Here is a 21,362-nt window from a genome sequence, read left to right as displayed (position 1 = left end):
GGCGAATTAGTAAAGGAGGAGATAAATGATGCATCCATTAAACTCAGAAAAGCACAGGAGGGTTCCCAGGAAACATAAAAGCCCCTCAGAAAGACTGAAAGCTAAAGCTGAGAGTTGGCCATGCTGGGGAAAGGATTCCACATGTTCCATTAATTGCTGTCCTGCAGGGCAATTAAACAAAGAGAAAAAGAAGATAGCAAAAGCACTCCTTTAAGGTCTAATGATATTCAGAATCTTGCCTTCTTTGCAGGTTTACAGACATGAAAAGATCTGGTCTGATAAAGGCTTTTTTATCAGAAAGGTGTCAAGTAGGGCAACTTGCCCAGACAAACCCCAGTTACGTGTCAGCTGATCTGTTTGAAAATGGGGGCAGCACATTCCTGCGCAGAGTTCAGTGTGGGCTGAGAGAGCCAACTGAAAAGTTGTGATGAACCTCAGTGGTGCCATGGCTAAGATTTGGGTATATCTGCATGAATCACCGTCATTTCACAAAGACAAAGGCTTGAATTTGGCTCTCACAAATAGACTGCTGGTCTTGTGAAATGTTATCCAGGGCCAGTTGCTAGGCCCTTGGGTGCCATAGCAAGATTTCTGTACCAAGTATCTTTAAGTATTCCCAGTAGTCAGAAAAGTATCCCCTATAAAACATATCGTGTATTTCATTCATTTGTGCTATTAGGACCTTGTGTTCTGAGCAGTATTCCATTATCGGCTCTAGAAACATCACATTGTGAATATCAGGGTGAGATGTTATTTGTTAGTCTTTCAGGGTGTGTGTAATGAAAATCAAGAGATTCAGAAAGTAACTACACTTTGTGTTTCAGCTATTTATTTTTCTTGCTGGGCTTTTGGGATTCTGACAGCAGTTGTGTATACTGGAAGTGACAGTGTTTTCAGAGTTACAGGGAAGAGGAGATTTTATTGGGCACTACAGGACAACACTCAGTCCCACAGGGGAGGTGTCCAGCCACAGAGTACACTGAGTTCTGGGAAACGTGCTGCATCGCTGCAGGTCATGCTGGTTTGGAGGCAAGGAACAGAGTTTTATAGAGGTCACGTTGAAATTCAGGATAAGGTAGATTCTCCAAAGCAAGAAGAGGATTCTGTGATGATGGGCATATTTGCAACAAGTTGGCTAGGCACAGAAAGTCAGGCTCTGATGTGTATTCTCAGAATTCGTGGTGGCTTGTGTGATCTTACCAGTTACTTGAACGTTGTGTCTTAGCTCATTTTTCTATGAAGTTGTTGTAGTACTTGCCAGTTTCTCGGTGAGGCAGGGAGGAATATATACAGGGACTTGGATACCGGTTTGAAAACCTCTTATGAAACCCAATATGTGCTGTAGAGTTGGAGGAATGAAGCTCACATGCCCTTAGCTACAGGTTTCTTGGGATTCCTAGGAATCGAGATCATCTTCTGCCTGCAGAAATGGCATGGGCTTACCAGTGGTCAAAAAAACTAGTGCTGGAAGCTACTTCCACTACTTTCCTCCATCATCTAAAAGGAGGGGAGTCGTATACACAATACACCTGCCTGGATGGTATTCTAGCTTAAATTCTACAGAATTGCAAACTCATTTTGAGGTCTTTTACTTTGCCTGTTCACTTGTTATCTGAGTGCCTACCCAGGCCTGTGTAGAGGGTTGTATTTGGACCAGTCTTATGTTGCCTTGTTTCCTTGATATGGTTCAACCACCTCCCACCCTGGAGGGAATTTAAGCCCTCAGCAGGGAGTGGATGTTCTGCCATTCAACAAGATGAAGAGAATTGTGAACCAGTTTCTTCCCTGGACTCACTTTTGTCTCTTGTACGGTGCCAAGAGAATGAGACAGACAGTGAGTTATATTCTCTGTCCTTTGATTAAGTACAAACAGAGGAAAAACGGTGTCCCTGTTGTCGGTGTAGATTTCTTTCTCAGGCACATGGAGATTGAGTTTATTTCATATTTCACTTTCCCTTTAAGGGTAAAGGCAAACTTACGGGCAGGCCTATTTGAAATAGGCTATGGCTGACTTCTTGCAGTGCCTGGGACCCCCCTCCATCAGATGGTCCATGGCATCTGAAGCTCTTCTGATATAAAGACTTGAGTTCAAAATATCATGACTTGCACCAGGTACAGCACTTGGCATGGTTGTTAGCTTGTTTTCGTACCTGACTGTAGCTCTCTCTCGTGCGTTGGATGGTTGTACTATAATTCCTGTACTTGTGATTCATAATGAGTGTATTGTTTCCAGCTTGGTTTTCATTAAATACAGTGACAATGAAAATTATTGCTAAGGAAAACAGTTTCCATCCATGAATATTAAATTCTAATGGAAACCATGTTGTTACTGCAAGATTAACAGAAATTGGCATCTAGATGACTATGCAGCATTAAGCCAAATTAATCTGTGCCACTAAAATTGCATGTCTGGCTTTGAATTAGCACATTCTCATAAAATGAAGGAACATCTCACCCTGTTAGCTTCTTCTGGATAATCCCTGTAAACCAAATTTTGAACTAGAGGCTCAGTAGGGCAGTCTCTGTGTCATACATGCTGGAGAGGGTCCTTCCATGGATACTGTTCTTTTTTTTCACCTGGATACCACTGACTTCTTGGGACCTCTGTTTATTCAGCTGTAGAACAGGGACTGTGTTATTACCTATCTTGGAGGCAGTTTAGTGGGTACTTCTTTAATGTTTTTTAAATTTTGGAACCTTTTATATATAGGCTTTATAGAAAGGAAAAGTATTTTTCATTTTTAAGTATCATAAGCACTGAAAGATTCCCTTGGTGACTGACTTGATGTGTAAATACAGGCAGGGCATCTCTGTCAGACATATCATTGCCATTGAACGGAAAGGCAGTGCGTGAATGACTTCTAGGTTTTCCTGATTTTACTTATATGTAGGATGTTAAGAGAGGCTGCAGGAGCGTAATTGATGGCAATGTGCGATCTGAACAAATTGAAAATCGTGGGAGGATGAGAAAAACATCAGCTCAACACCAAACTAGTAATGGTGGGGAATGGGAGGTTTGCTGTGTGCATGTGGATATGCAGTGAGTCTCCATCTGTGCCAAGCAGACTTCAGGACTTCAAGTTTGGCTCCCTTCCCAACAGCAAATACATTGAGAAGAGGAAAGCTAGCCAAGTTTTAATCAAGTAAAAGTTCTGTATGCAGAGGTGGCTGGCAAAAGAAGAGATTAAAGTATTAGGAGTGCAATGAAAACAAGACATTAGAGAGTTGAAAGCTGGAGTACCTGGATAAACCACTTGCTGAGTGAGTATTCCACAGTCATCAGAAGGAAGCCCTGCGTGTTTCAAATAGGATGAAATGTGAAGCCACGCACCAGAACTGGTCTTCTTCCAGCTTTGGCTATCACTGTGGCAAGTATGTAATATCCTAATGCCTCGCTGAGCTGGTAGGATAAATGTAATCATTCCCCTTAGAGATACTGCTAGCAGAGGGCTCATTAGCTGGCAGAAAGGCCAACAGCTGCAAACTGTTTATGTATGACAATTTTTTGGAGAAATCTGAGTTTACACAGTTGCCTGTGTCCTAAGGTTTGCTGTGGAAGTGCAGATAGCTTTGCGTGTTCAAACCCAAGCACAGAAGTTATGGGCTGTAATTATGCAATTTCTCATGAGAGAAAGGAAAAAACCCTCACACTTGGTAATAGTAAAAATAGTAATTGGCTTTCCTTTCCCTCTACCACTGATGCTTCTGCTTGACTTTTTTTGATATTAAAAATAGATTTGTGGTAATTGCTGGCAGTTAGAAGTGTACCTGGAAAGATAAGGACCTTTTTCCCCCCTGAAGAAAACCACTCCCCGTCTACTTGCATGAGCACAGAAGTGTGGTTTTTTGGTTTTTTTTTTGTTTGGTTGGGGTTTTTCTTGTGTTTTAAAAAACAAACAAACAAAACCCCAAAAACCAGTTCAACTTTCTTCAGCATTTTTAATTTCCACACACTTGTCTCAGAAGTCTGGCCCTCAGACAGGGCCAGAAGCAAAATTATCCAATAAGAGAAGTTCCCCTTATATTATTCTCAGCCTGGTAGAACCACAGCATCCCAGGATTTTCACAAAGATGTCTGAATTCGTGAAGTTTCTATTCCAGTTCTGCAGCCTTGAAATGCTCAGATAAAAATCTGGAATTTTACAAGGCAAACAGCAGTTTCCGTTCTTCCCAACGAAGAAAATAAATCATATTAAGGCAGGTACCAAGGCATTGTACTACTGTCATTGTTGGTTAAAGGTGTATTTTTCTGTGCATGTCAATTATATGGATCATTGTATTAGGTTTCAAAAAAGTTGCATTTGCCTTAATGGTTCAGATATATTTACTAAAGAACATACATTATGTATGCAGATCAATAGCATATTTGCCATTTATGTTATAATGAAAGAATTAATGGTAAAATGTATTGGTCCAAAAGAAAATTATAGTCTTAGGAAATAGCTTTGATAGAAAATACATATTTCAAAAACATCTTTGAGGCAGGCTTTTTCAGGCTTAAAATGTTATTTGTTATAACTGGGTTGCTCTTCCAGAATGACTCTTTATTAATAAGCTCTCAGCAGTTCATGAGCTGGACTTCTTACTGAGGTCATCTCGCGTACTGCAAAGTTGTCTGCTCTCTGCTCTTCTAGGATTACTGGTTTCCCTGCCCAGTCCACTTCTGTTCCTATATTGTCTGATCCCTGGGCTCCACTCCAACAGAATTGGAGCGGTAATTGTAACAATGTTATAATCTAATAATTGTAACAGTAAAGTAATTTTAGATTTCTACATTTTTAAATTAGTCATTGCAAATACTATAAAATGGCCACACAGGGGTAATATCAAGCATTGAAAATAACTAATAAAAATAAGGTGACTAAGAGTCTGTAAGTGAGACACAGTCACTTTTTCAGCCACTGGTGGATGTAGAAGTCCGCAGTCATTAGTTTTCCGCCTTTGAATAATGATACTTTTAGCACAGAGCCGTGTTACTGCCAGTCAGCTGCAGTGGGGATTAGAACCACTAAACAAAGACTTCAGAAGAATTGCCATTTGACATAATGTATTTGACATTTTAATTGATATTTAACCTCTTTTAATATATTGACAGAACTCTAGATTATTTTGCATCACCACGGCTCCCAGACATGGAAATACTTCCCTCTTCCATCTCCAAGTGACAGCAAATATTGACTCAGCCTCATTTGATGAAATTTATCAGAAGGAGATTAGCGTGAATCATTTCAAGCTAAACTGGTTTGCCTGATGGACCGCCAAGCTTGAGATGCAATACTGTTTTGTTGCTTCTCAGTTAAAACCTCGTGTGTCAGATGCAACTGAGATATATATTAGCACTGGTTAAATGGAAGATAAAGGCAGAATAATCAGGTTTAGTAGTAGGGATGAAACATTTTCAGCAAGAATCCTGCTCTGGTCGTTGCTGTTGGCTGTACCTAAAACTGCTGAAAGGTAACCAAAATGTCACTTCCTATTTAGTAAAAGCGTATTTCAGCTGAGTTGGGTCAGTGCATTATGAGCTATGTTTGCCTTGTCCCCAAGAGGCAAAAGGATCTCCAGGAGCAACTTTTGATTAGATGGTAGTTGTGCCACAGGGTCACAACTTCTGTGGGAAGCGCCTGGGCTGAGCAAGGCTAATGAGTGAAGGTGAATTCAACAGCCCTCACTAGATTTCCTCTCTGACAGCCAGGGATGAGGGTTACCAGCAGGCAATGGGCCATCACAGTTTTGTCTCCTCTGACAAGACAGTATGCTTCGGTGGAGAGGCAGCTATGGAGTGGGTTAGCTACTTGGCGTGAAGCATCCTTCCTCCCAAATACCCCGTTTCATGTATGCACACTGGGAGAGCATTTAAGAACTCAAAAATGCACAAAGGCACAAATCTAAAGAAGCAGAGGATTGGCTGAGTCACCTGATTGTTCCTTTTCATCTTCTGTGACTCAAATATTCATTTTTTTGCTTCCCTTTAACCAAAATCTGGCAATTCCTCTTAATCTTAGACCTTCTGCTATTGGCTTTACAATAAACTAACATTTTCCCAAACAGTATTTTTCTTCTGCCAAAAGTATTCCCAGAAATTGCTGATCCCAAGTAGAGTTGGAAGCAAAAGACTGTAATTGGTGAGGGTATTATTATTTGTAAGTCACCATAAGGGTGCATGGCAGCAGATATAAATCAGAAGAAATATCTACTTTCCTTTCAGAAATTAACCAGAAATGTTTGGTGATCTTTAAAAGAAACAAAAGGTATTTTCACAGCCCAAGACACACTGCAGCACCTACAGCTGAGATTCTGTTCTATGCCCTGTTCATTAGGCCATCCATCAGGTGTGTGGACTGAGGTTGCAATCGCTTTCTCAAAGTAGCATATTAATTCCTGAGCAATTTCTTGGCGTCTTTATGAATATTCTGCGAGTAAAAAACAAGTCAGTTTAAGGATAGTGCTGAAATCCAGCCTTCTATGATCATTGATTTAAAAAGATTATATCTTGATTTCATTTTTTGCATGTGGTATGAATCTGGCCTTCCACCGTCAGCACTTTTAAAGTAAGCAAATGTTAGTGTCTGATTTCTGCACTGCCTTCGCGCTGCTGCTAGTGCTGAATGAAAAGGCCATCGCCCATCCCTTCATTCCATCCCGAATCCTCCTGTCAGTAAATATCCATATCCATATTGTTGTCAAAATTCATAAAAACAGAACTGCACTTCTTCCAGGTCCAAAGTTTTACACCATTTGCACCCTGATAAACACAGCTTTGTCAACTCTGACAGAAGGAGAAAAAAAAAAAGAAAGAAAAAAAAAAAGAAGAAAAAGAGATCCTGTCTCCATTGCATGATTGTCATGATTGTGGTCTACTCACTAAAGGCAGCTAGATCCTAGCAACACCTGTGAGAACAGTATTACAGTGAGGAAATAGAATTCTTGTTTTCTGTTAAATGTAAGCAAATATATCTGCTGTGAAAAAAATTGAGAGATGTTTGTGGAAGGTCTTTAAGCTTCCCCTTCTTCCATCATGGCAGAAGGACGTCTGAAGTGGCAAGATGAACTCAGCATTTAGGTTGCTGCGTGCTATCTGGAAATGTTGTTTGTATGCACACTTGGACTGTTTGTGTGGCTTTTGAGATGCCCGTTTAGCAGTGGAGGACTTGTATAAATAGAGACATCCTTAGGCTCTGTCTTTAATCTTTGTGCATAACTCCCGCTGCCTTAACTGTGGTTTCTAGGTGCCAGATGAAACAAAATCTCATCAGCAGATTGTCCTGTGCGTGGCCTGTGATGCCATCACGACATATCCAAGTACAGCGGCGCTTTCTGCGGGGGACAGTCTGGGTGCAGGAAGGGCATATGAGGACTATTGTTTTTCCATAGCAGAAGTTTCATTCCTTTTTTACTTCAGCCTCCAACCCACACAAACAGGCCTAGAGAGTACTGTGCAATTGTCCGTGGGATCAAATCCTAAATTCCACTAAGTCATAGTAGACTTCTGCCACCTACACTGGCTTTGTGACTCACCTCAAGAGTTTGCCAGCTTTTCTGACTCTGCCACTCTTTCTTTCTTAAGTATGAAAATAAGGGAAAATGTAAGATCTTTTCAGAGACTCTCTGCTTTTTTTGTTTTATTTCTTCTCCCCAGCTTTATTCTGAAAATCTGGAGAAGTCCAGTTAAATGCTTGTTAAGGCTACTTCACTGCATCTTCTAACATTGTAATATGGGGCATTAATAGACAAGCATAGGTGAATTTTTGAGTCTGTATGGACAGTATTTTCCAATGAAAGCAGTGAAGGTGAGTGCATTTAACTTGCTTCCTGTCTGACAAAATTTGAGACTGATTTTTTCAATAGGCTGATGAACAAAATACTCAGATGATTTTATGTGCAAACTGATCTAATGTTTTTCATACTGGGCACATTTTTTATCATTTTGGTTGAGTTACTGCTGTATGTTTTGAGTGAAAGAGCTGTTTCACTGATTCTGATGGGAACATTCTCTGTGCCTCTGTTGCAGGAATTGCTTACCTGGGAGGTGTCTGCAGTGCCAAGAGAAAATGTGTTCTTGCTGAGGACAACGGTCTCAACCTGGCATTTACAATCGCACATGAACTTGGGCACAAGTAAGAACTCGTCCTTCTGTCTCTTTCTTTACTGATGCCACTGTAGCATACTTTTATTTGAAGCCATACAAGTGAAATTACTAGTGTGGCATGTTTGTTGTGACTTCATAAACTAGCAGATAGATTGATAAATAACTTAATTTTTAGGAGGCTTATGTAAATATTACACTCAGCACACATAAATTTTTCTATTTCATCCTCCCCTATTTTCCATTCTATGTTTTGATTTTGAGTAACACAAAGAGGCCTCATTCTCTTCGATGATTGATAGTAATAGTTAGGGACAAATTCTGTGTTTGTTTATGCCGTAACATAGGCCCACAAAAATTATACCAACTTCAAAACCTTTGAACCTGCTAAATTTTCTCTGAAGTTCAGGTGTCTATGTCAAGGATTTTAATAGTTAAATACTTTGGTAATGGCTTCACCTCTGCATGTGAAGTAATCTACTGGGGCTGAAACATCAGTGTTTTGGAAATGCCCTTAAGCAGTATTATTTGATCAACAGAAAGAAATCGTATAACTTGATTTATCAGCTCAGTCACAGCTAACTAACATGCTTTGAACACTGACTGGAAAAAACAGCAAATAACATGATAATTTCTAGTCAGACAGCAAAGTGCAGAATGAGATTACCAGGTACTTTCTGCAGGTGACTTTGAAGAATTTTTAAAACTGCCTGTGAATATCCCATGGACAGAAGCAAACAAAATTGACCGGAACTGTCACCTACATCGTCTTAGTGCAGTTAATGAGTTAACCCAAAGGTCATCATCCCCATTCACTGCTTTCCAGGCTAAGTGTAATATGCACTTACTCATAATACTTACGAGCTTTTTTCCCTTTCCATTGACATCACTCTGGTTGCACAGTGTCACATTTAGACTGTGTAAGGTATATAATTAGACCAGGAACGCATGTATACAGGGGCAAGGGCTGTACCTATGGGATTTTCAAGTACTCCTTCCTTTAGCCTCTCTGCAAGGAAGGTTGGAAATCCCACCATTGTTGCTATGGTAAGAAGTTGTGCATAAGTATTGTCTGCACCCTGCAGGACTCATACTGTTTAGGTGTCTGCTGTATCCTCCTTTCCTACAGTATTTGACAGCTAAGTCAGAGCCAATGTGTATCGTGTTCAGATTCTGGCCAATCTCATTCTATGACAAATAATTATTTTATGGCAATATATTTCAAAGTTGCATGGAGGATATTTAGGTTACTACCAAAAATGACAAGACGAAAATGAATCTCCTGTTCACCCTCCAGTGACACCAAAGGCAGCCGAGCCAAACCGAGGGTGGTTTCAGCAGAAATGAAGGACATTTGGTTTTGATTTAATTTAAATTGCATGCCAAGATGTTAAACTGAGCCTAAACTTAATAACAAATTAACCTGTGGGTAATGTTAAGGGAAATTCAGCACTCATCTTTGGATGGGCCAAGAGCAGGAGGGAAAAATAGTTGAGCTGCAGAAAATCCAGCTGTGTAAAAGAGTGAGACTGGTTTGCCCTGGTGTTTGCCAAGTTTCCCAGCAGAGCTGTCAAGCTTCCTTCTAATAATGCCTTGCGAAAAATCCACAACATAAATAGGGAATATAATGCTTTTGGATACAGCTCTCCATCTCTGCAGAAAATAGCAAACTCTATTTTCTTTTCTGAGTGTAATTTTGGTGGTAAGACCATGATGTAGTTTCTCTGCTGGTTTACTTCCTTTGCTTCCATCTTGGAAAACTATTTCAAGAGGTGGGAATGAGAGGTCTAAAGGCGTTGACAGAGAGCGGCTTGGGTTTAGTACTCTGGAGGATTTGGACAGTGAATGTGCTATTGTGCAGAGAATCTTCTGCTTCAGGAGAGTCATAGATCCAATTGTGGGGAGAGATGGAGAGCTTAAATGAAGATTACAGGTGAAGAAGAACAAAAGACAAAGGAAACTGCATTTTCTAACAGAGCTGCCTCATGAGCCACGTTACTGAGAGAGAAGAGACTAGGACAGGGTCAGGCAAGAGAGACTGGGAAGAGTACTTGAGTACCGGAGGGGCTTGGAGGGTCTGTAAGAGCCAGTCTAGGGACCTAGGGTGTCTGTGTCTGGGGAATGTAGCTCCGAGAAGGCAAGTGAGCCCGGAAGGCTCCAACTGAAGCAGCTAGCTGGGTAAATTAGAGAATCTGCTGGCAGGATTATGGTGCCACAGGTGTTTTGGGGACATGTTCCAGTTACAATGACTTGCAATTCTCTATCACCCATTGGAGCAAGTCCTCCAGCCCTTCTGCCCCCTCTTCCCTTGCCATAACCATGCGTAATCAAACTCCAGTGTGCCAAATCAAAACAGAGGGGAAAAAATGCCGTCTGTCTCTCATCACCCAACCTGAGTATCAAAATCATTCCTCTATACTGTGATCCACCAGTGGCCTAGTTACTTAGTTCAAAGTCTGGTCAATTTACTGGTGCCTTTCTGGCCTTGAAGTCAACAGTCGTCTTTTGGTTGACCTTACTAGGTGTCAGACCTCTCTGTATTTGTCTGTCTTTGAACTGCAACAGGATGCTCTGAGCAGTCCTGTTTCAGCGCATCTTGTGCAAATAGAAGGAACGTTTGCGTGCTTTACTTACAAACTTCTAGATTTTGAGTGACTGTGAAATGTAAGGAAACACATTGCAGAGATGAAGACAAAGAAGCTGACGTTCAGGTTTAAAAATGAAAACTAAGGAAAACTAGGTGCAAGTTTCTGAATTTAAAAAGAAAAAAATCCAATCAAAACTTACATCCATACTGGCAAAAATATAAATTTTGGAGAGCCATAATTGTGACTATTGAAGGCTTATTTTCTTACGAATGTAGAAAAGCTGAGATTTATTACTTCTTACCCTAAGACTAACAAATGTATATGGAGATCACAAGCCCAGTTTGGCATTCAGATAGTTTCTGATGTAGACTTTGGAAAAAGTGAATGGATTACTAATTGATGTGTCAGATCCCCAATTTGCCATTAATGTCATTTGGACTCACTGCAAAAAAACACTATTACGGACAGCTGCACTGTGAAAACATGGAGACATCATTAAATAGATCTGTTAGGGTGATGCTTATAGGTCCTGTAGAAGTTCATCTTCAGATTTAACCTATAGAGTTGTTGTTGCTTGATGATGGGGTGAGTTGTGGAGTCCCCTTCTCTGGAGACTTTCAAAACCCACCTGGATGAAGTCCTGAGTAATGTGCTCCAGGCAATCCTGCTTTAGCAGGGGAGTTGGACTAGATGATCTCTAGAGGTCCCTTCCAACTCTGAATTTCCGTGATTCCGTGAGTGATAGGACTTTTATCTGTTGCATTTATATCTTCAAATCTGGAGCAATAGTTTTTGTCCATGGACAGAAGGGGAGCATCCATTTGTATTTAGATACAGTTTTTCCTACAAAGTGTCCAGGAGAAGAATTTTGCTGTTACAAAAAGGTAATAGGCAGGGTACAGACCACTGAATATGTGATGAGGCTGCAAATCAACTTCTTACCATATAAGAGAGGACCCTCAGCAAGCCTTGTTCCTTCAATCAGCGTGGTCAGTAGTGGATGCTTCTTAAGTTAACACACTTCAATGTAACCACAGTTAGTTAGGTTTTATCCAGGGATTGCTGGGTGGAGTACTGTGTTCAGACCTACACAAAAGGGAAGACAAAATGATCATAGTGGTCCCTGAAGTCTTAAAAAGTTTAAGTCCAGGGTCTTCATACTGTAAACAGTTTAATATGCTCAACACTTTCTTACTCTCCTTTTTCCTCAGACTAGCAGGGCAACTCCATCAGTTAGAGCTTGAAAATGCCCTACTGTTGTCAACAGGATCCTGAATGGTGCTTCCCTCCTTCTCCATGAACCTCACCAGTGTGAAGTTGATCTGAGATTCATACCCCAAAGACCACCCTGAACAACTGTGACTTTTAGAAAAATAGCGCCATTTCCACCCACTCCCCCCACCCCGGTTCTCTTTTTCCCTACAGCAGTGACATTGTTACCATTTTCAAGTCATTCTCCAAAGAAAAAGGCAAATAAGTTTTTTAAACAAAGGCTGGGATTCATTCTTATATCCGTTATCCCCTAAATGAAGCGGGTGAGCTGTAGCCAGTGGTTTTTCAGGACAACAATGCCAGCTTTGTTGCCATTCCTGTTTCTTTCAACAGCCTCGGCTTTCCTGTTGTGGGGTGGGGGGCAGGCTTGGGTTGGTAGGGAAGATTCCCATTCATGAGCTAGCAGAACCTGGCACTGTCTAGATGGTGAGAGAATAGCTGGAGGTGGTATGGCTGGAAGCCACGCCGTGTCAGATGCCCTTAAGAAAGTGAATCAAAGTCAACTGACAATAAGCAAGATGCAGTCTGTTGCCAACAGTCTGAAACCGCATGGTCTCAAACTTGAAGCTGAAACAGATGAGGACAAAAATGAGTCCAAAGGTAAAAAGCCTATAGTGCACAAACCAAAGAGCTCTGGATTTGGAATAAGCCAAGAGAAGAGTTTAGAACTGGCAGATTTCTGTCCAGTGTGATTATTTCCTTTAAGCATTGGTAGATGTAGCTTGATGAAAATGACTTTAGGGTGCATAATTATTTGCTGCATAATTAAGTATGGCCTTTGTGGTCTGTCTCAAGCAATAGTGGTGTTGCAGGTAAGGGAAAAGCACTCCCTGGATGTTCCCTTTGTGTCCTGATATTTATGCTAATAAACTAGTGAATAAACTAATCTATTTTTGCTAATAGAGTAGTGAATAAACAGTCGATTCACTAGACTAGTGAATAATCTGATCTGTCTGGTGCAGCACCCAGCAGAGAGATTCTGTCATGCAAATAATTGTAAGGCAGAATGCGAAAATATTGCAGGCTGAGGGGGAATGTGTCTTGAGCAGATCCAAGAGGCACAGGATAATGTCCTGTGACAACTTACACTGGCAAAGCCGGGTCAGTGTGGTGCGGGCATACAAACTTAATTCCTAAGAACCAAACAGGAAACTAATGGTTCCTCTCCTCCCCGCACCCTGCCATTTATAAAGATTTGGTCATAATGCATTTTAAAAATGAAAAGTGTCATGTGGAAGCTGAGGACGACCAGAGTAAATGGGACACAGATCTGAGCAGTCAGGCAGTGCTGCAGAGCGCACAGCGTGCTGATGTAAAACTGTTTCTTTTTCTTAAGCAGTCGGTTTTGTGATTCCAGTCAGCGCAGTGCTGTCAGCGATGGAGCCAGCCAGCCAAATCATGGTCATGGTGCAAGGGGAGTGGTACTGGAAACAGTATGAAAATGGAGAGATCTTTGCTACAAATTATCCCATTTTATCCTGGGATTATAACATTTAAGTGCAGGACGTGGGAGCAGACAAGCTATTTTGAAAGAAAAAAAACCAAACAACCCTCTCTGTCTTTTTTAGAGCAGCTCACCATAGTCTAGCCTAAACGCACAGCTCTACTGATGTAGGCAGCCGAGCGTAGTTCATATCCTGGCTGACTTTAAACATTAACCCTATTTTTCAGAAAAGCTCCCATCGGGGCTTCTTTTTCCGCTCTGTGTTGCTTTTTCGACCATCTGCGTTGTAATGATGGCAAATGCAAGGATTTCTTCATAGCATTTGTAAAGAGCTGGTTTTTAGAAGTACGAACAAAGCAACCAGTAGGATCCTAGAGTGCTATGGTGCTGACAGCGAGATCAGTCACAGAAAAGAAGGCAGACCTTGCAACTGCTGTTTGAAGTGTAGCAGAGGCATGAGTTAGTCCCACATTTATCAGGCAGGTTCTGCCTGCCCTGAATTTCTGTGGAATGTTTTTCTTCATTGCTATTGCAAAAGTACACGAACTAATTGCCAGGAAGCAATCTGTCCCCAGATTACTTCTTGCCTCCCGAAAGGCATTGAGACCGGCGTTACTGAAGTTGCAGAATCAAACATGTAGAACCACCAAAGTCTCAGTTTCAGGGTTATCTGGACAACTTCAATTTTAACTCTAATCCCTCCGTCTTGCAAATGAAGCCAAACTTCCATGCATAGGGTAGTATTTCAGCATGTAGTTAAAGACTAGTTTAACACATGCCCACAAGCATCTTATTCACTCCTGTGCCTGAGTGTTTTACTAGAGAGAGACCTTGCAAAGAGCCGTCGATCCTGTGGGCCTGTAGGGTAGTATCCGTTTTCGTGATGGCTCAGGGATGCAGCCTGGGGCTGACAGGATCTGTCTTGCGACTGAATATACCTCTCCAATGCCATTGCTGGCAGTTTGGATGTAGATTCTGTCTTGTGGTGAAGAGCTGTGGTGCAGTTCCCTCTGTGCCTTTGTAAAACCCTGTGTGGCTGTTTTGACCATACTGCCAAAGACAATGTGTTGGAATTCGTATGTCTGCATTTGTAGGGGTTTGAAAAGCAAGGTCAGTTGGATCCCAAGGAGGACTGGAGCCAGAGGCAATCCCATGCAAGCTTTACTCTAGCAAGCTCAGGTACTAGTCACTGTGTTGCTGCACCAAGACTTCCCAAGTAGCTGGGTAGTATGATTCAGGCAGTTACTGCCTCAGTTATATTCTACTAGTACCAGCACTCTCCATTTTAAATCTCGCAGGAGTATGTCACTGTTCCCGTATATTGCAGTCGCAGGATTCCTGGGAGTGACTGACTGCCGTGTAGACGTACCCTGAGGCTGGCCAAAAATGCTGGCAACAGTCCGTACCCACCCTGGAGTTGCTAATTTTATTTTCTGCCATTTGTATTGTAAATCTGTTGTGGAATGTCTCTCTCTGTTCCCAGGCTCCCTTTTCTTGTTCCCCTCCTCCCAGGTTTCATTCTTCTTCCACAGATAATTGCAAGCACATTTTCACAGTTAAGTTGCCCTTCTCTGTACAACTCCGAAAGGACATAATGGAACGCTATTTCATCATATACGTTTGTACATCGGAGTCAGCATGATCTAGTCAAAGCAATTCTTTAATAACATATTCTGGTTTTGAGAGAGAACTAGGTATAGCCTAAAATTACGGGAGATGCTTCTTCCACTTTTGGTAACAATATGCAGGGGTCTGTTTTAGACCAAAAAAAATTATTATGTATCAGTGTAGCTTGATATTAGTAGCTTGATAATACTTTCTGAAAACCATGTCTTAAGTTAGTCAAAAGTAAGCAGAGATCAAAGACAGATACAGATTTAAACGTATGTAAATTAAAAAAAAAATCAGAGGGGACTTCTGCAGGCATGGATGGTTTGACCTGAGGAGGAGGTAGTGATGGAGCACCACTAAACAGAAGGTGTGTTTGCCAACATAATACAGTACGTGATACCCGAGTAAGTTAATCGGAATCCCAGAAGTAGAATATCCCTGTCCTATTAACCGTGTCTGGGCAAGCTGTTTTTGCAATGACAGTAGGATATCACATAGAGAAAAGTCACAGAAAGAAAATCACATACAGAAATCAAGCAGAGAGAAAGAAAATTGGGAAGGAGAAATAGAGAGGTTCAAGTAGTATCATGTGCCAGACTCTGGATAATAGGCCTGGGTTTGGGTGGGTTTTTTTAATTTTATGTAAAACTGCAAGATACTTAACAGGTGCCGTTACTGAACCCAGTAATCCTAGCATGGTGGTGGGGTACCTTCCCTCTATCATGGCGTTTCTTTTCTCACCCTTGTATCTTCCAAGTTTAATAGTTTGTTTACGGTATTGGAGTGTAACCACGTTGGAACTGGGCGTGGGAACGTCCACCTCCCATTGCTTTCTGGACTCCTGTGGCAAGCATTAGTGTGGTTCTGGGCAAGGGTTTCTATGGTTTTACTCTACGCCTTGTGGAAGATTTCTGTGTAATCCCTAGTGAAACAACATTCTCTTGCAGTCCTTCTAATTTCTTTGTTTTTGAGCATCTTGTACAGCTTTACTTAACATAATAAAACTGCACCAAGCAGGCAAACAACAGTCATTTAGAAACTCCCAGACAACACAATTTTCGCTTAATCAATAGCTTTGTGGCTTTGCCAGCTGTCTTTCTTTTTGAAGGCGTATTCTGCTGAGTAAGCCAAGGCCATGTTAAATAGCTGAGCCATAATGATTTGGCAAATCTTGCATATGCTTCCTGCTGTAAGGGTTCTGGTTTCATACTTCATTGGCTTTGCTGGCAGCAGCCTTGTGCACCCAGTGACCCAAAACACAGGGACAGTACAAGTCCCCATTGTGCAACCTCTACAGTACACACCAACACAGGAAATATTAGGTTTGCAAGTGCCATTTACCAAATAATAATAATTTTTTTATATATAAAAGGGCAGCAATCTAGCTGAAATATTTACTTTTCCACTAGCAGTTGGGTTCCAATAGCCTGTAACCTATGCTGTCTGCCTGGCCTGCTGAATTCAACAGGTTCCAGGTGAAAATGACTGCAGAGCTGAGAAGGTGATAAATCCCAGACTGTCACTTGGAAAAGCCTTCGGTAGTAATTCAGCAGCAGCAATGCTAGTGGAAATGTTGTTGCCTTTAAAAATGTGATTCCCTTTACTGTTATGTCAGTGGAAGGCTGCACTATAGTGGAACAAGATTGGCTGCCTTTTGGCCAACAGTTGTGTTGGGGAATAAAATTCAGCAAAAAGAATTTACTAGACAAACGAAATAAATGGGCCTTCTTTGTTCTCACTGATCCCTTTCCACTTGCAAAATCCTCCCTACATCAGATGCTGGGCCTCTTTCCATTGCTAGATGCAACCCAGCAGGGTTTTGTCGTCTATGCCTTTACTTGAACCCCACTTTCCAAAAAAGAGGAGAATAATCCACAGTTTTCTCAGTTTTCTGCTTTTGTTCTTGTTTAGGTAAAACAAATCAAAGCAAAAGGAGTCTGATCGTAGTAGTTTGTTCTCACATACTTGAAAATTTTCCTTCCTGCTGGGCTCTAATTAGCTTAGGGTGTTGAGCCTTAAAAATGAGTATTTTTTACTATACCTTCTTTCTTTGCTCCAAAGTCTGCTGAGACACTCATTTTGCATGCCAGATCTTATTCATATATGGGACAGTCAGACCTTTCAGAAATTCCTGATGTCCACGCTCTGGTATCTGACTCTTACCTGCCAGGAAGAGTCCAAAGGCTGCCTGTCTCTTCCACCTGCTGCCAGCTGGCCTCCCTTCCTACCACCCTGCTCTTTGCCGGCATCACTCTGGAGATAGCTAATACAGTGGCAGCTTTCTAATCTGGCATTTTAAATATTCATTTTAATTATACATGTTAAAACTAGACAGGATGAAGAAATGCGCCCTAGAAACAGTTCCCTTCTTAGTTCAGGTAGTCTTTTTACTTAGGAAAAGTATCTTTCCTTCAAAGGAAAAGCACAGCTTCCTTTTTTCCTCTCGAAAACACAATCGCTAGTACCTTTCAATGGGTAAATTCTTTCCTGTCTGGCACTTCCTTTATCTCAAGGAAAGCTGCTTGCTATGTAACATGGGACAGATTTAGCCCCAGAGAGCAGAACTCTTCCCTAGTAGCCATCAGGAGCAACTATGGTTGATTTTTGATGAAAATGTAGATTGCCTGGGTTTAATAGCTTTAAAGTAATGTGGCAAACTGGGTTTTCCTACAGGAGCTGAACTATTGCAGACTGATCCATTGCTGTATTATAACTGCAACTAATACAGTTGGATCATGCATTTCCTGTGCAAAATTTTTTCTAGACAGCTTTTTTTTCTTTAATTCTTGCAAGCAAAAGAGAGCACACAGGTTTGTTACTGTCCACTACAGTCACCTGTCATTTTGGTGAATCATTGTAAGAGGGTCACATAGGATGGAGTTTTTCTTGCACTGAATCTGCAAGCCTGCAGTGATTGGCAACAGAGACCAAGAAAGAAGAATAAAAGAAAAAGGCTGAAAAATATTTCCTTTTTGTGAATGAAAAGGACTTCTGCTGCTCTGGGAACCATAAAGTATGTATCCACTGGCTTGTCTGGGGACTTCAGAAGACTTGATGCTGGTGATATTATGTATATTACAGTTACTTCACACCTCTTTGTCTTTTGATATTGGCTATCTCCTCATTCCCACCTCCAGGAATGGAGAATTCATCTCCCAGTGTGGAGAAGACAGTCAGCATTCCTGCCTCCTACAGTGCATTTCCCAGGCTGCCCCGCTTCCGTCAGCGCTCCGCAGTGGGTGGCTTCCTGATGGAGTAGAGTGTGGGACAATTGTGGTTACTTGTGTTGCACAGATTTGGCAAATATGCTCCGCTGTCTCCCCCTTCTCCTTGCATTTTCTTTTAAGGGTGTCTCGTGTTGTATCTCTTCATTCAGATTTGACCTTCGGTCATTAATGTAGTTGACTGGAGGCTTTCACTGGTTTCACAGGAGTTTTAGAAAAGCGGACTCAAGTGATCACTTGCAAGAGCTTCCCCTTAGGTTGCTAACACTTCGAGTGACAGACCCGTCAGCCGTTCTTACTGAGCTTTTGTCTTTCTTCCCTAGTGGGTGGGAAATCCCACCCAGCTATCCCAGGGTTTTGCCTTTTTTCCACCCTACAATTTATATTCCCTTTTCATCTTCTGAGGGAAATGCATGTCACATTTTCTGAGGTCTCGTTCTCACCCACTTCAGGCAGTGCTGAAAGCAAACAGCTCGTTACCCTTCAGCATGTTACTTCTGCGATGCACCAGGGTGCTTTCTGCATACAAGGAGCTACAGATGGAGCAATGGAGCACAGCAGCCTCTGCTCACCAGAAGAGAGAAATGAGCAGTCTTTCTTTGCCCACCACTGCTTCATTCATAGTCATTCTGCCCCTTCTTCAACAATTCCCTGTTTTCTGCAACCAGACTGAAGCAAGTGAGAGAGCATTTTTTATGTCCAAGAAGTAGATTAAATCTTCTGGAGGGCAAGGAAACAGCTTAGTGCATATATTTTCCTGGGGTTGGTACCCTTTGGCCCTCAGATAACTTTATTTTTTCTTTAGGGTCACAGCTCAGCTCTGATCACAAGTAGCCAGTGTCTCTTCATTGATAGCTTGAGAGAAGTGATTCTCAGTAAAGAGTAACTGACACACATTTTATAGTGAGTGTTTTTTGATATACCTGTGTTGACCTCTTCAACAGGGGTCAGTCTGTTAAAGCAATCCATGACTCTTACTGATGATGTTGTGTCAGAAACCTGTTGCTTCTGTGGGTTGTTGGCATGTATCAAAGCCTGTGAAAAGGGTTTAGAAATGATGAGCATCTGGGTGTGTGTCTGCTGTGGAGATGGGGTAGTGCTCTAGGAATGTAAAGGCCAGGAATCTACATGCCGTGTGATGTTAAGGTCCATAGGGCCAAAAAAGAAAAGCTGGAATGGAAGCCATTGCAAGCTCTCATGAACACAAAAGACAGTGAAATTGTTACTCTAAGCGTAAGTGCGCTGAGCTCCTGATCCTGTTGGGAGAGTGTGAGGGCAGAGAAGGAGCGTTTTTAGCCCTGAGCTGTCATTCCCATGTGATGTTGGGCAATGGTCATGTGATTGCATTCATTGTATGAGCCTTTCCCCTGTCTCCAGCACCTGCATAGGTTGAGGTAAGTCCCTTCTCCATCAGCACGATAAGACTGGACCACTATGGCCACTTTTGAGTCCTTATGCAGTAGGGGAGTGGGCTGTAACAGCCATTACATGCTCACCTCCGATAACTGGGAGTTGTACCTTATTTTGCATCTTTAAAAGTCTTCCTTCAGAGTAACAGGATTCTGAACAGGACAGGACCCCACCTGTGCTTAGAGAGTTGGTACTGAATGGTTCACACTACGCTGTGTAATCACAATCCTTTCTGATTCTGAATGCATACTGCTGGAGCTACTCTGGTTGACAGCTCTCAGGTTTAGAGATTTGTGTTAGATTCCACATCGGACTTGGAAAGGAGTGAGCATTAAGATTAGAAAGAAGAAGGATGTTTTCTTGAGGTAATGCTAACTCTTCAATGTGGAGTTTTTGCCAACTTTATTTGTACGCATATTGATCAACTTTAGCTGTTTCTAGGACTTTGTGTTTGATGGAGCACTCCTCTTTCTGCTAAATGGTACACCACCGTCTGCATTCTCAGAATCTGGTGATTCTTACTAGAAACACTATGAAGCTTTTTCAGGAAAAGGTTGCTATGTTGGGCCCACATCCTACAAATTCGATGCAGTGGAGGCAGGCCCTTAGCACGGTAAGTGTTCAGTTGCATCGCAACTGGATTCCTGCACCTTACCAAAAGTCTTAGAATACATCAGGCAGTGCCTGCCCCGCCGTGAATCAGCCACTCTGCAAAAGAGGCAAGGATTCTCAGGAGAGAGTCACATGAGCAAATGTCTGCTGGAAAACGTAGTCAGTAGTGTGAGCGTGTGATATTATAGCTGAGGAGGAGATCATAAGATGATTCACCCTGTTCTTACGGCCCTGGTCTGACTTCCATCGAACCATATAAAAGGACTGCCATTGATGTTGGTGGGGTTTGGCCAGCTCTGTTACAGGTGTCTAGGACCGCATGGGCAGCAAGCTTTTAGATTAAATGTTTGAGCGAGTAAAAGGTCACACTGCCTGTTCCTGCCATGTTAGTCTCTCATGTGTGCTATCTGTCCCTTGCAGCACAAGCTCATACTTGCTGCCTTCCAGATTCCATGGCAAAAGAACTAATTCTTTTTAAATGAAAACCATATCATAAAGGGCTGGATCTGTCATGCAGCTGAATAAACCACAGCTTTCCACCCTGTTATTCACTATAGGCGTTCGTGTGTTCTCACTCGCTGTTGTTGACTTCTTGGCTGCTTGATGAGTAGATAACCATATAAAATATCTGGTTACTTCATTATTGGAGAGTGACATAAACTTGGTTATGAAAACAAGAGTCCAGTAGTCATGGCTCCCTTCAAATGTTGTCTCTTCTGATAAAAAAACCCCAACAACCAATAGCTTAGCAGCCATCCTGTTCTAGATAACATTGTGTACACAATGACCATCTTTGATTACTTCAGATGTTTTAAGTAGTGTCATCTCTCTCTCTTCATCACAACTTCCCAAAGTACCTCCTAATAGCTTCTGAAATAGTCGAGTTATATTTAAGTGACTGTGTTTACATGTTTAAAAAGCACAAGGTGAAAAAGCCTGTTTTCCATTAAGCCAACAGTCTTAGTGACCGTTGTTTTTGTAAGAAGGTTACGCAAGCTGTTTCATTGCCTCCTCCCCAGCTCAGCTCACCTCAGCATGTTTCCCCAGCATTTGTTAGTTTGCCCTCCGTCCGAGCCTCACGTGGATTCCCTCCTGACCCCTCTGGCTGTCTCTGCCTC

General features: G+C 41.9%; 1 protein-coding gene across 1 annotated transcript in view; it reads left to right on the top strand.

The window, feature by feature from the left end:
- The window catches only part of ADAMTS17 (ADAM metallopeptidase with thrombospondin type 1 motif 17), a 191,410-nt gene that overhangs the window by 65,680 nt on the left and 104,368 nt on the right, over positions 1-21,362 (top strand). Inside the window, exon 8 of the mRNA XM_063347091.1 lies at positions 8,009-8,114. Within this exon, the coding sequence (XP_063203161.1) occupies positions 8,009-8,114 (106 nt within the window). The remainder of the gene's footprint in view (positions 1-8,008; positions 8,115-21,362) is intronic.

This window comes from Chroicocephalus ridibundus, chromosome 9 (genome assembly GCF_963924245.1).
Source record: "Chroicocephalus ridibundus chromosome 9, bChrRid1.1, whole genome shotgun sequence".
NCBI lineage: Eukaryota > Metazoa > Chordata > Aves > Charadriiformes > Laridae > Chroicocephalus > Chroicocephalus ridibundus.
The sequence above is the reverse complement of the archived record's forward strand: the minus strand, read 5'-3'. Positions and strand labels throughout refer to the sequence as shown.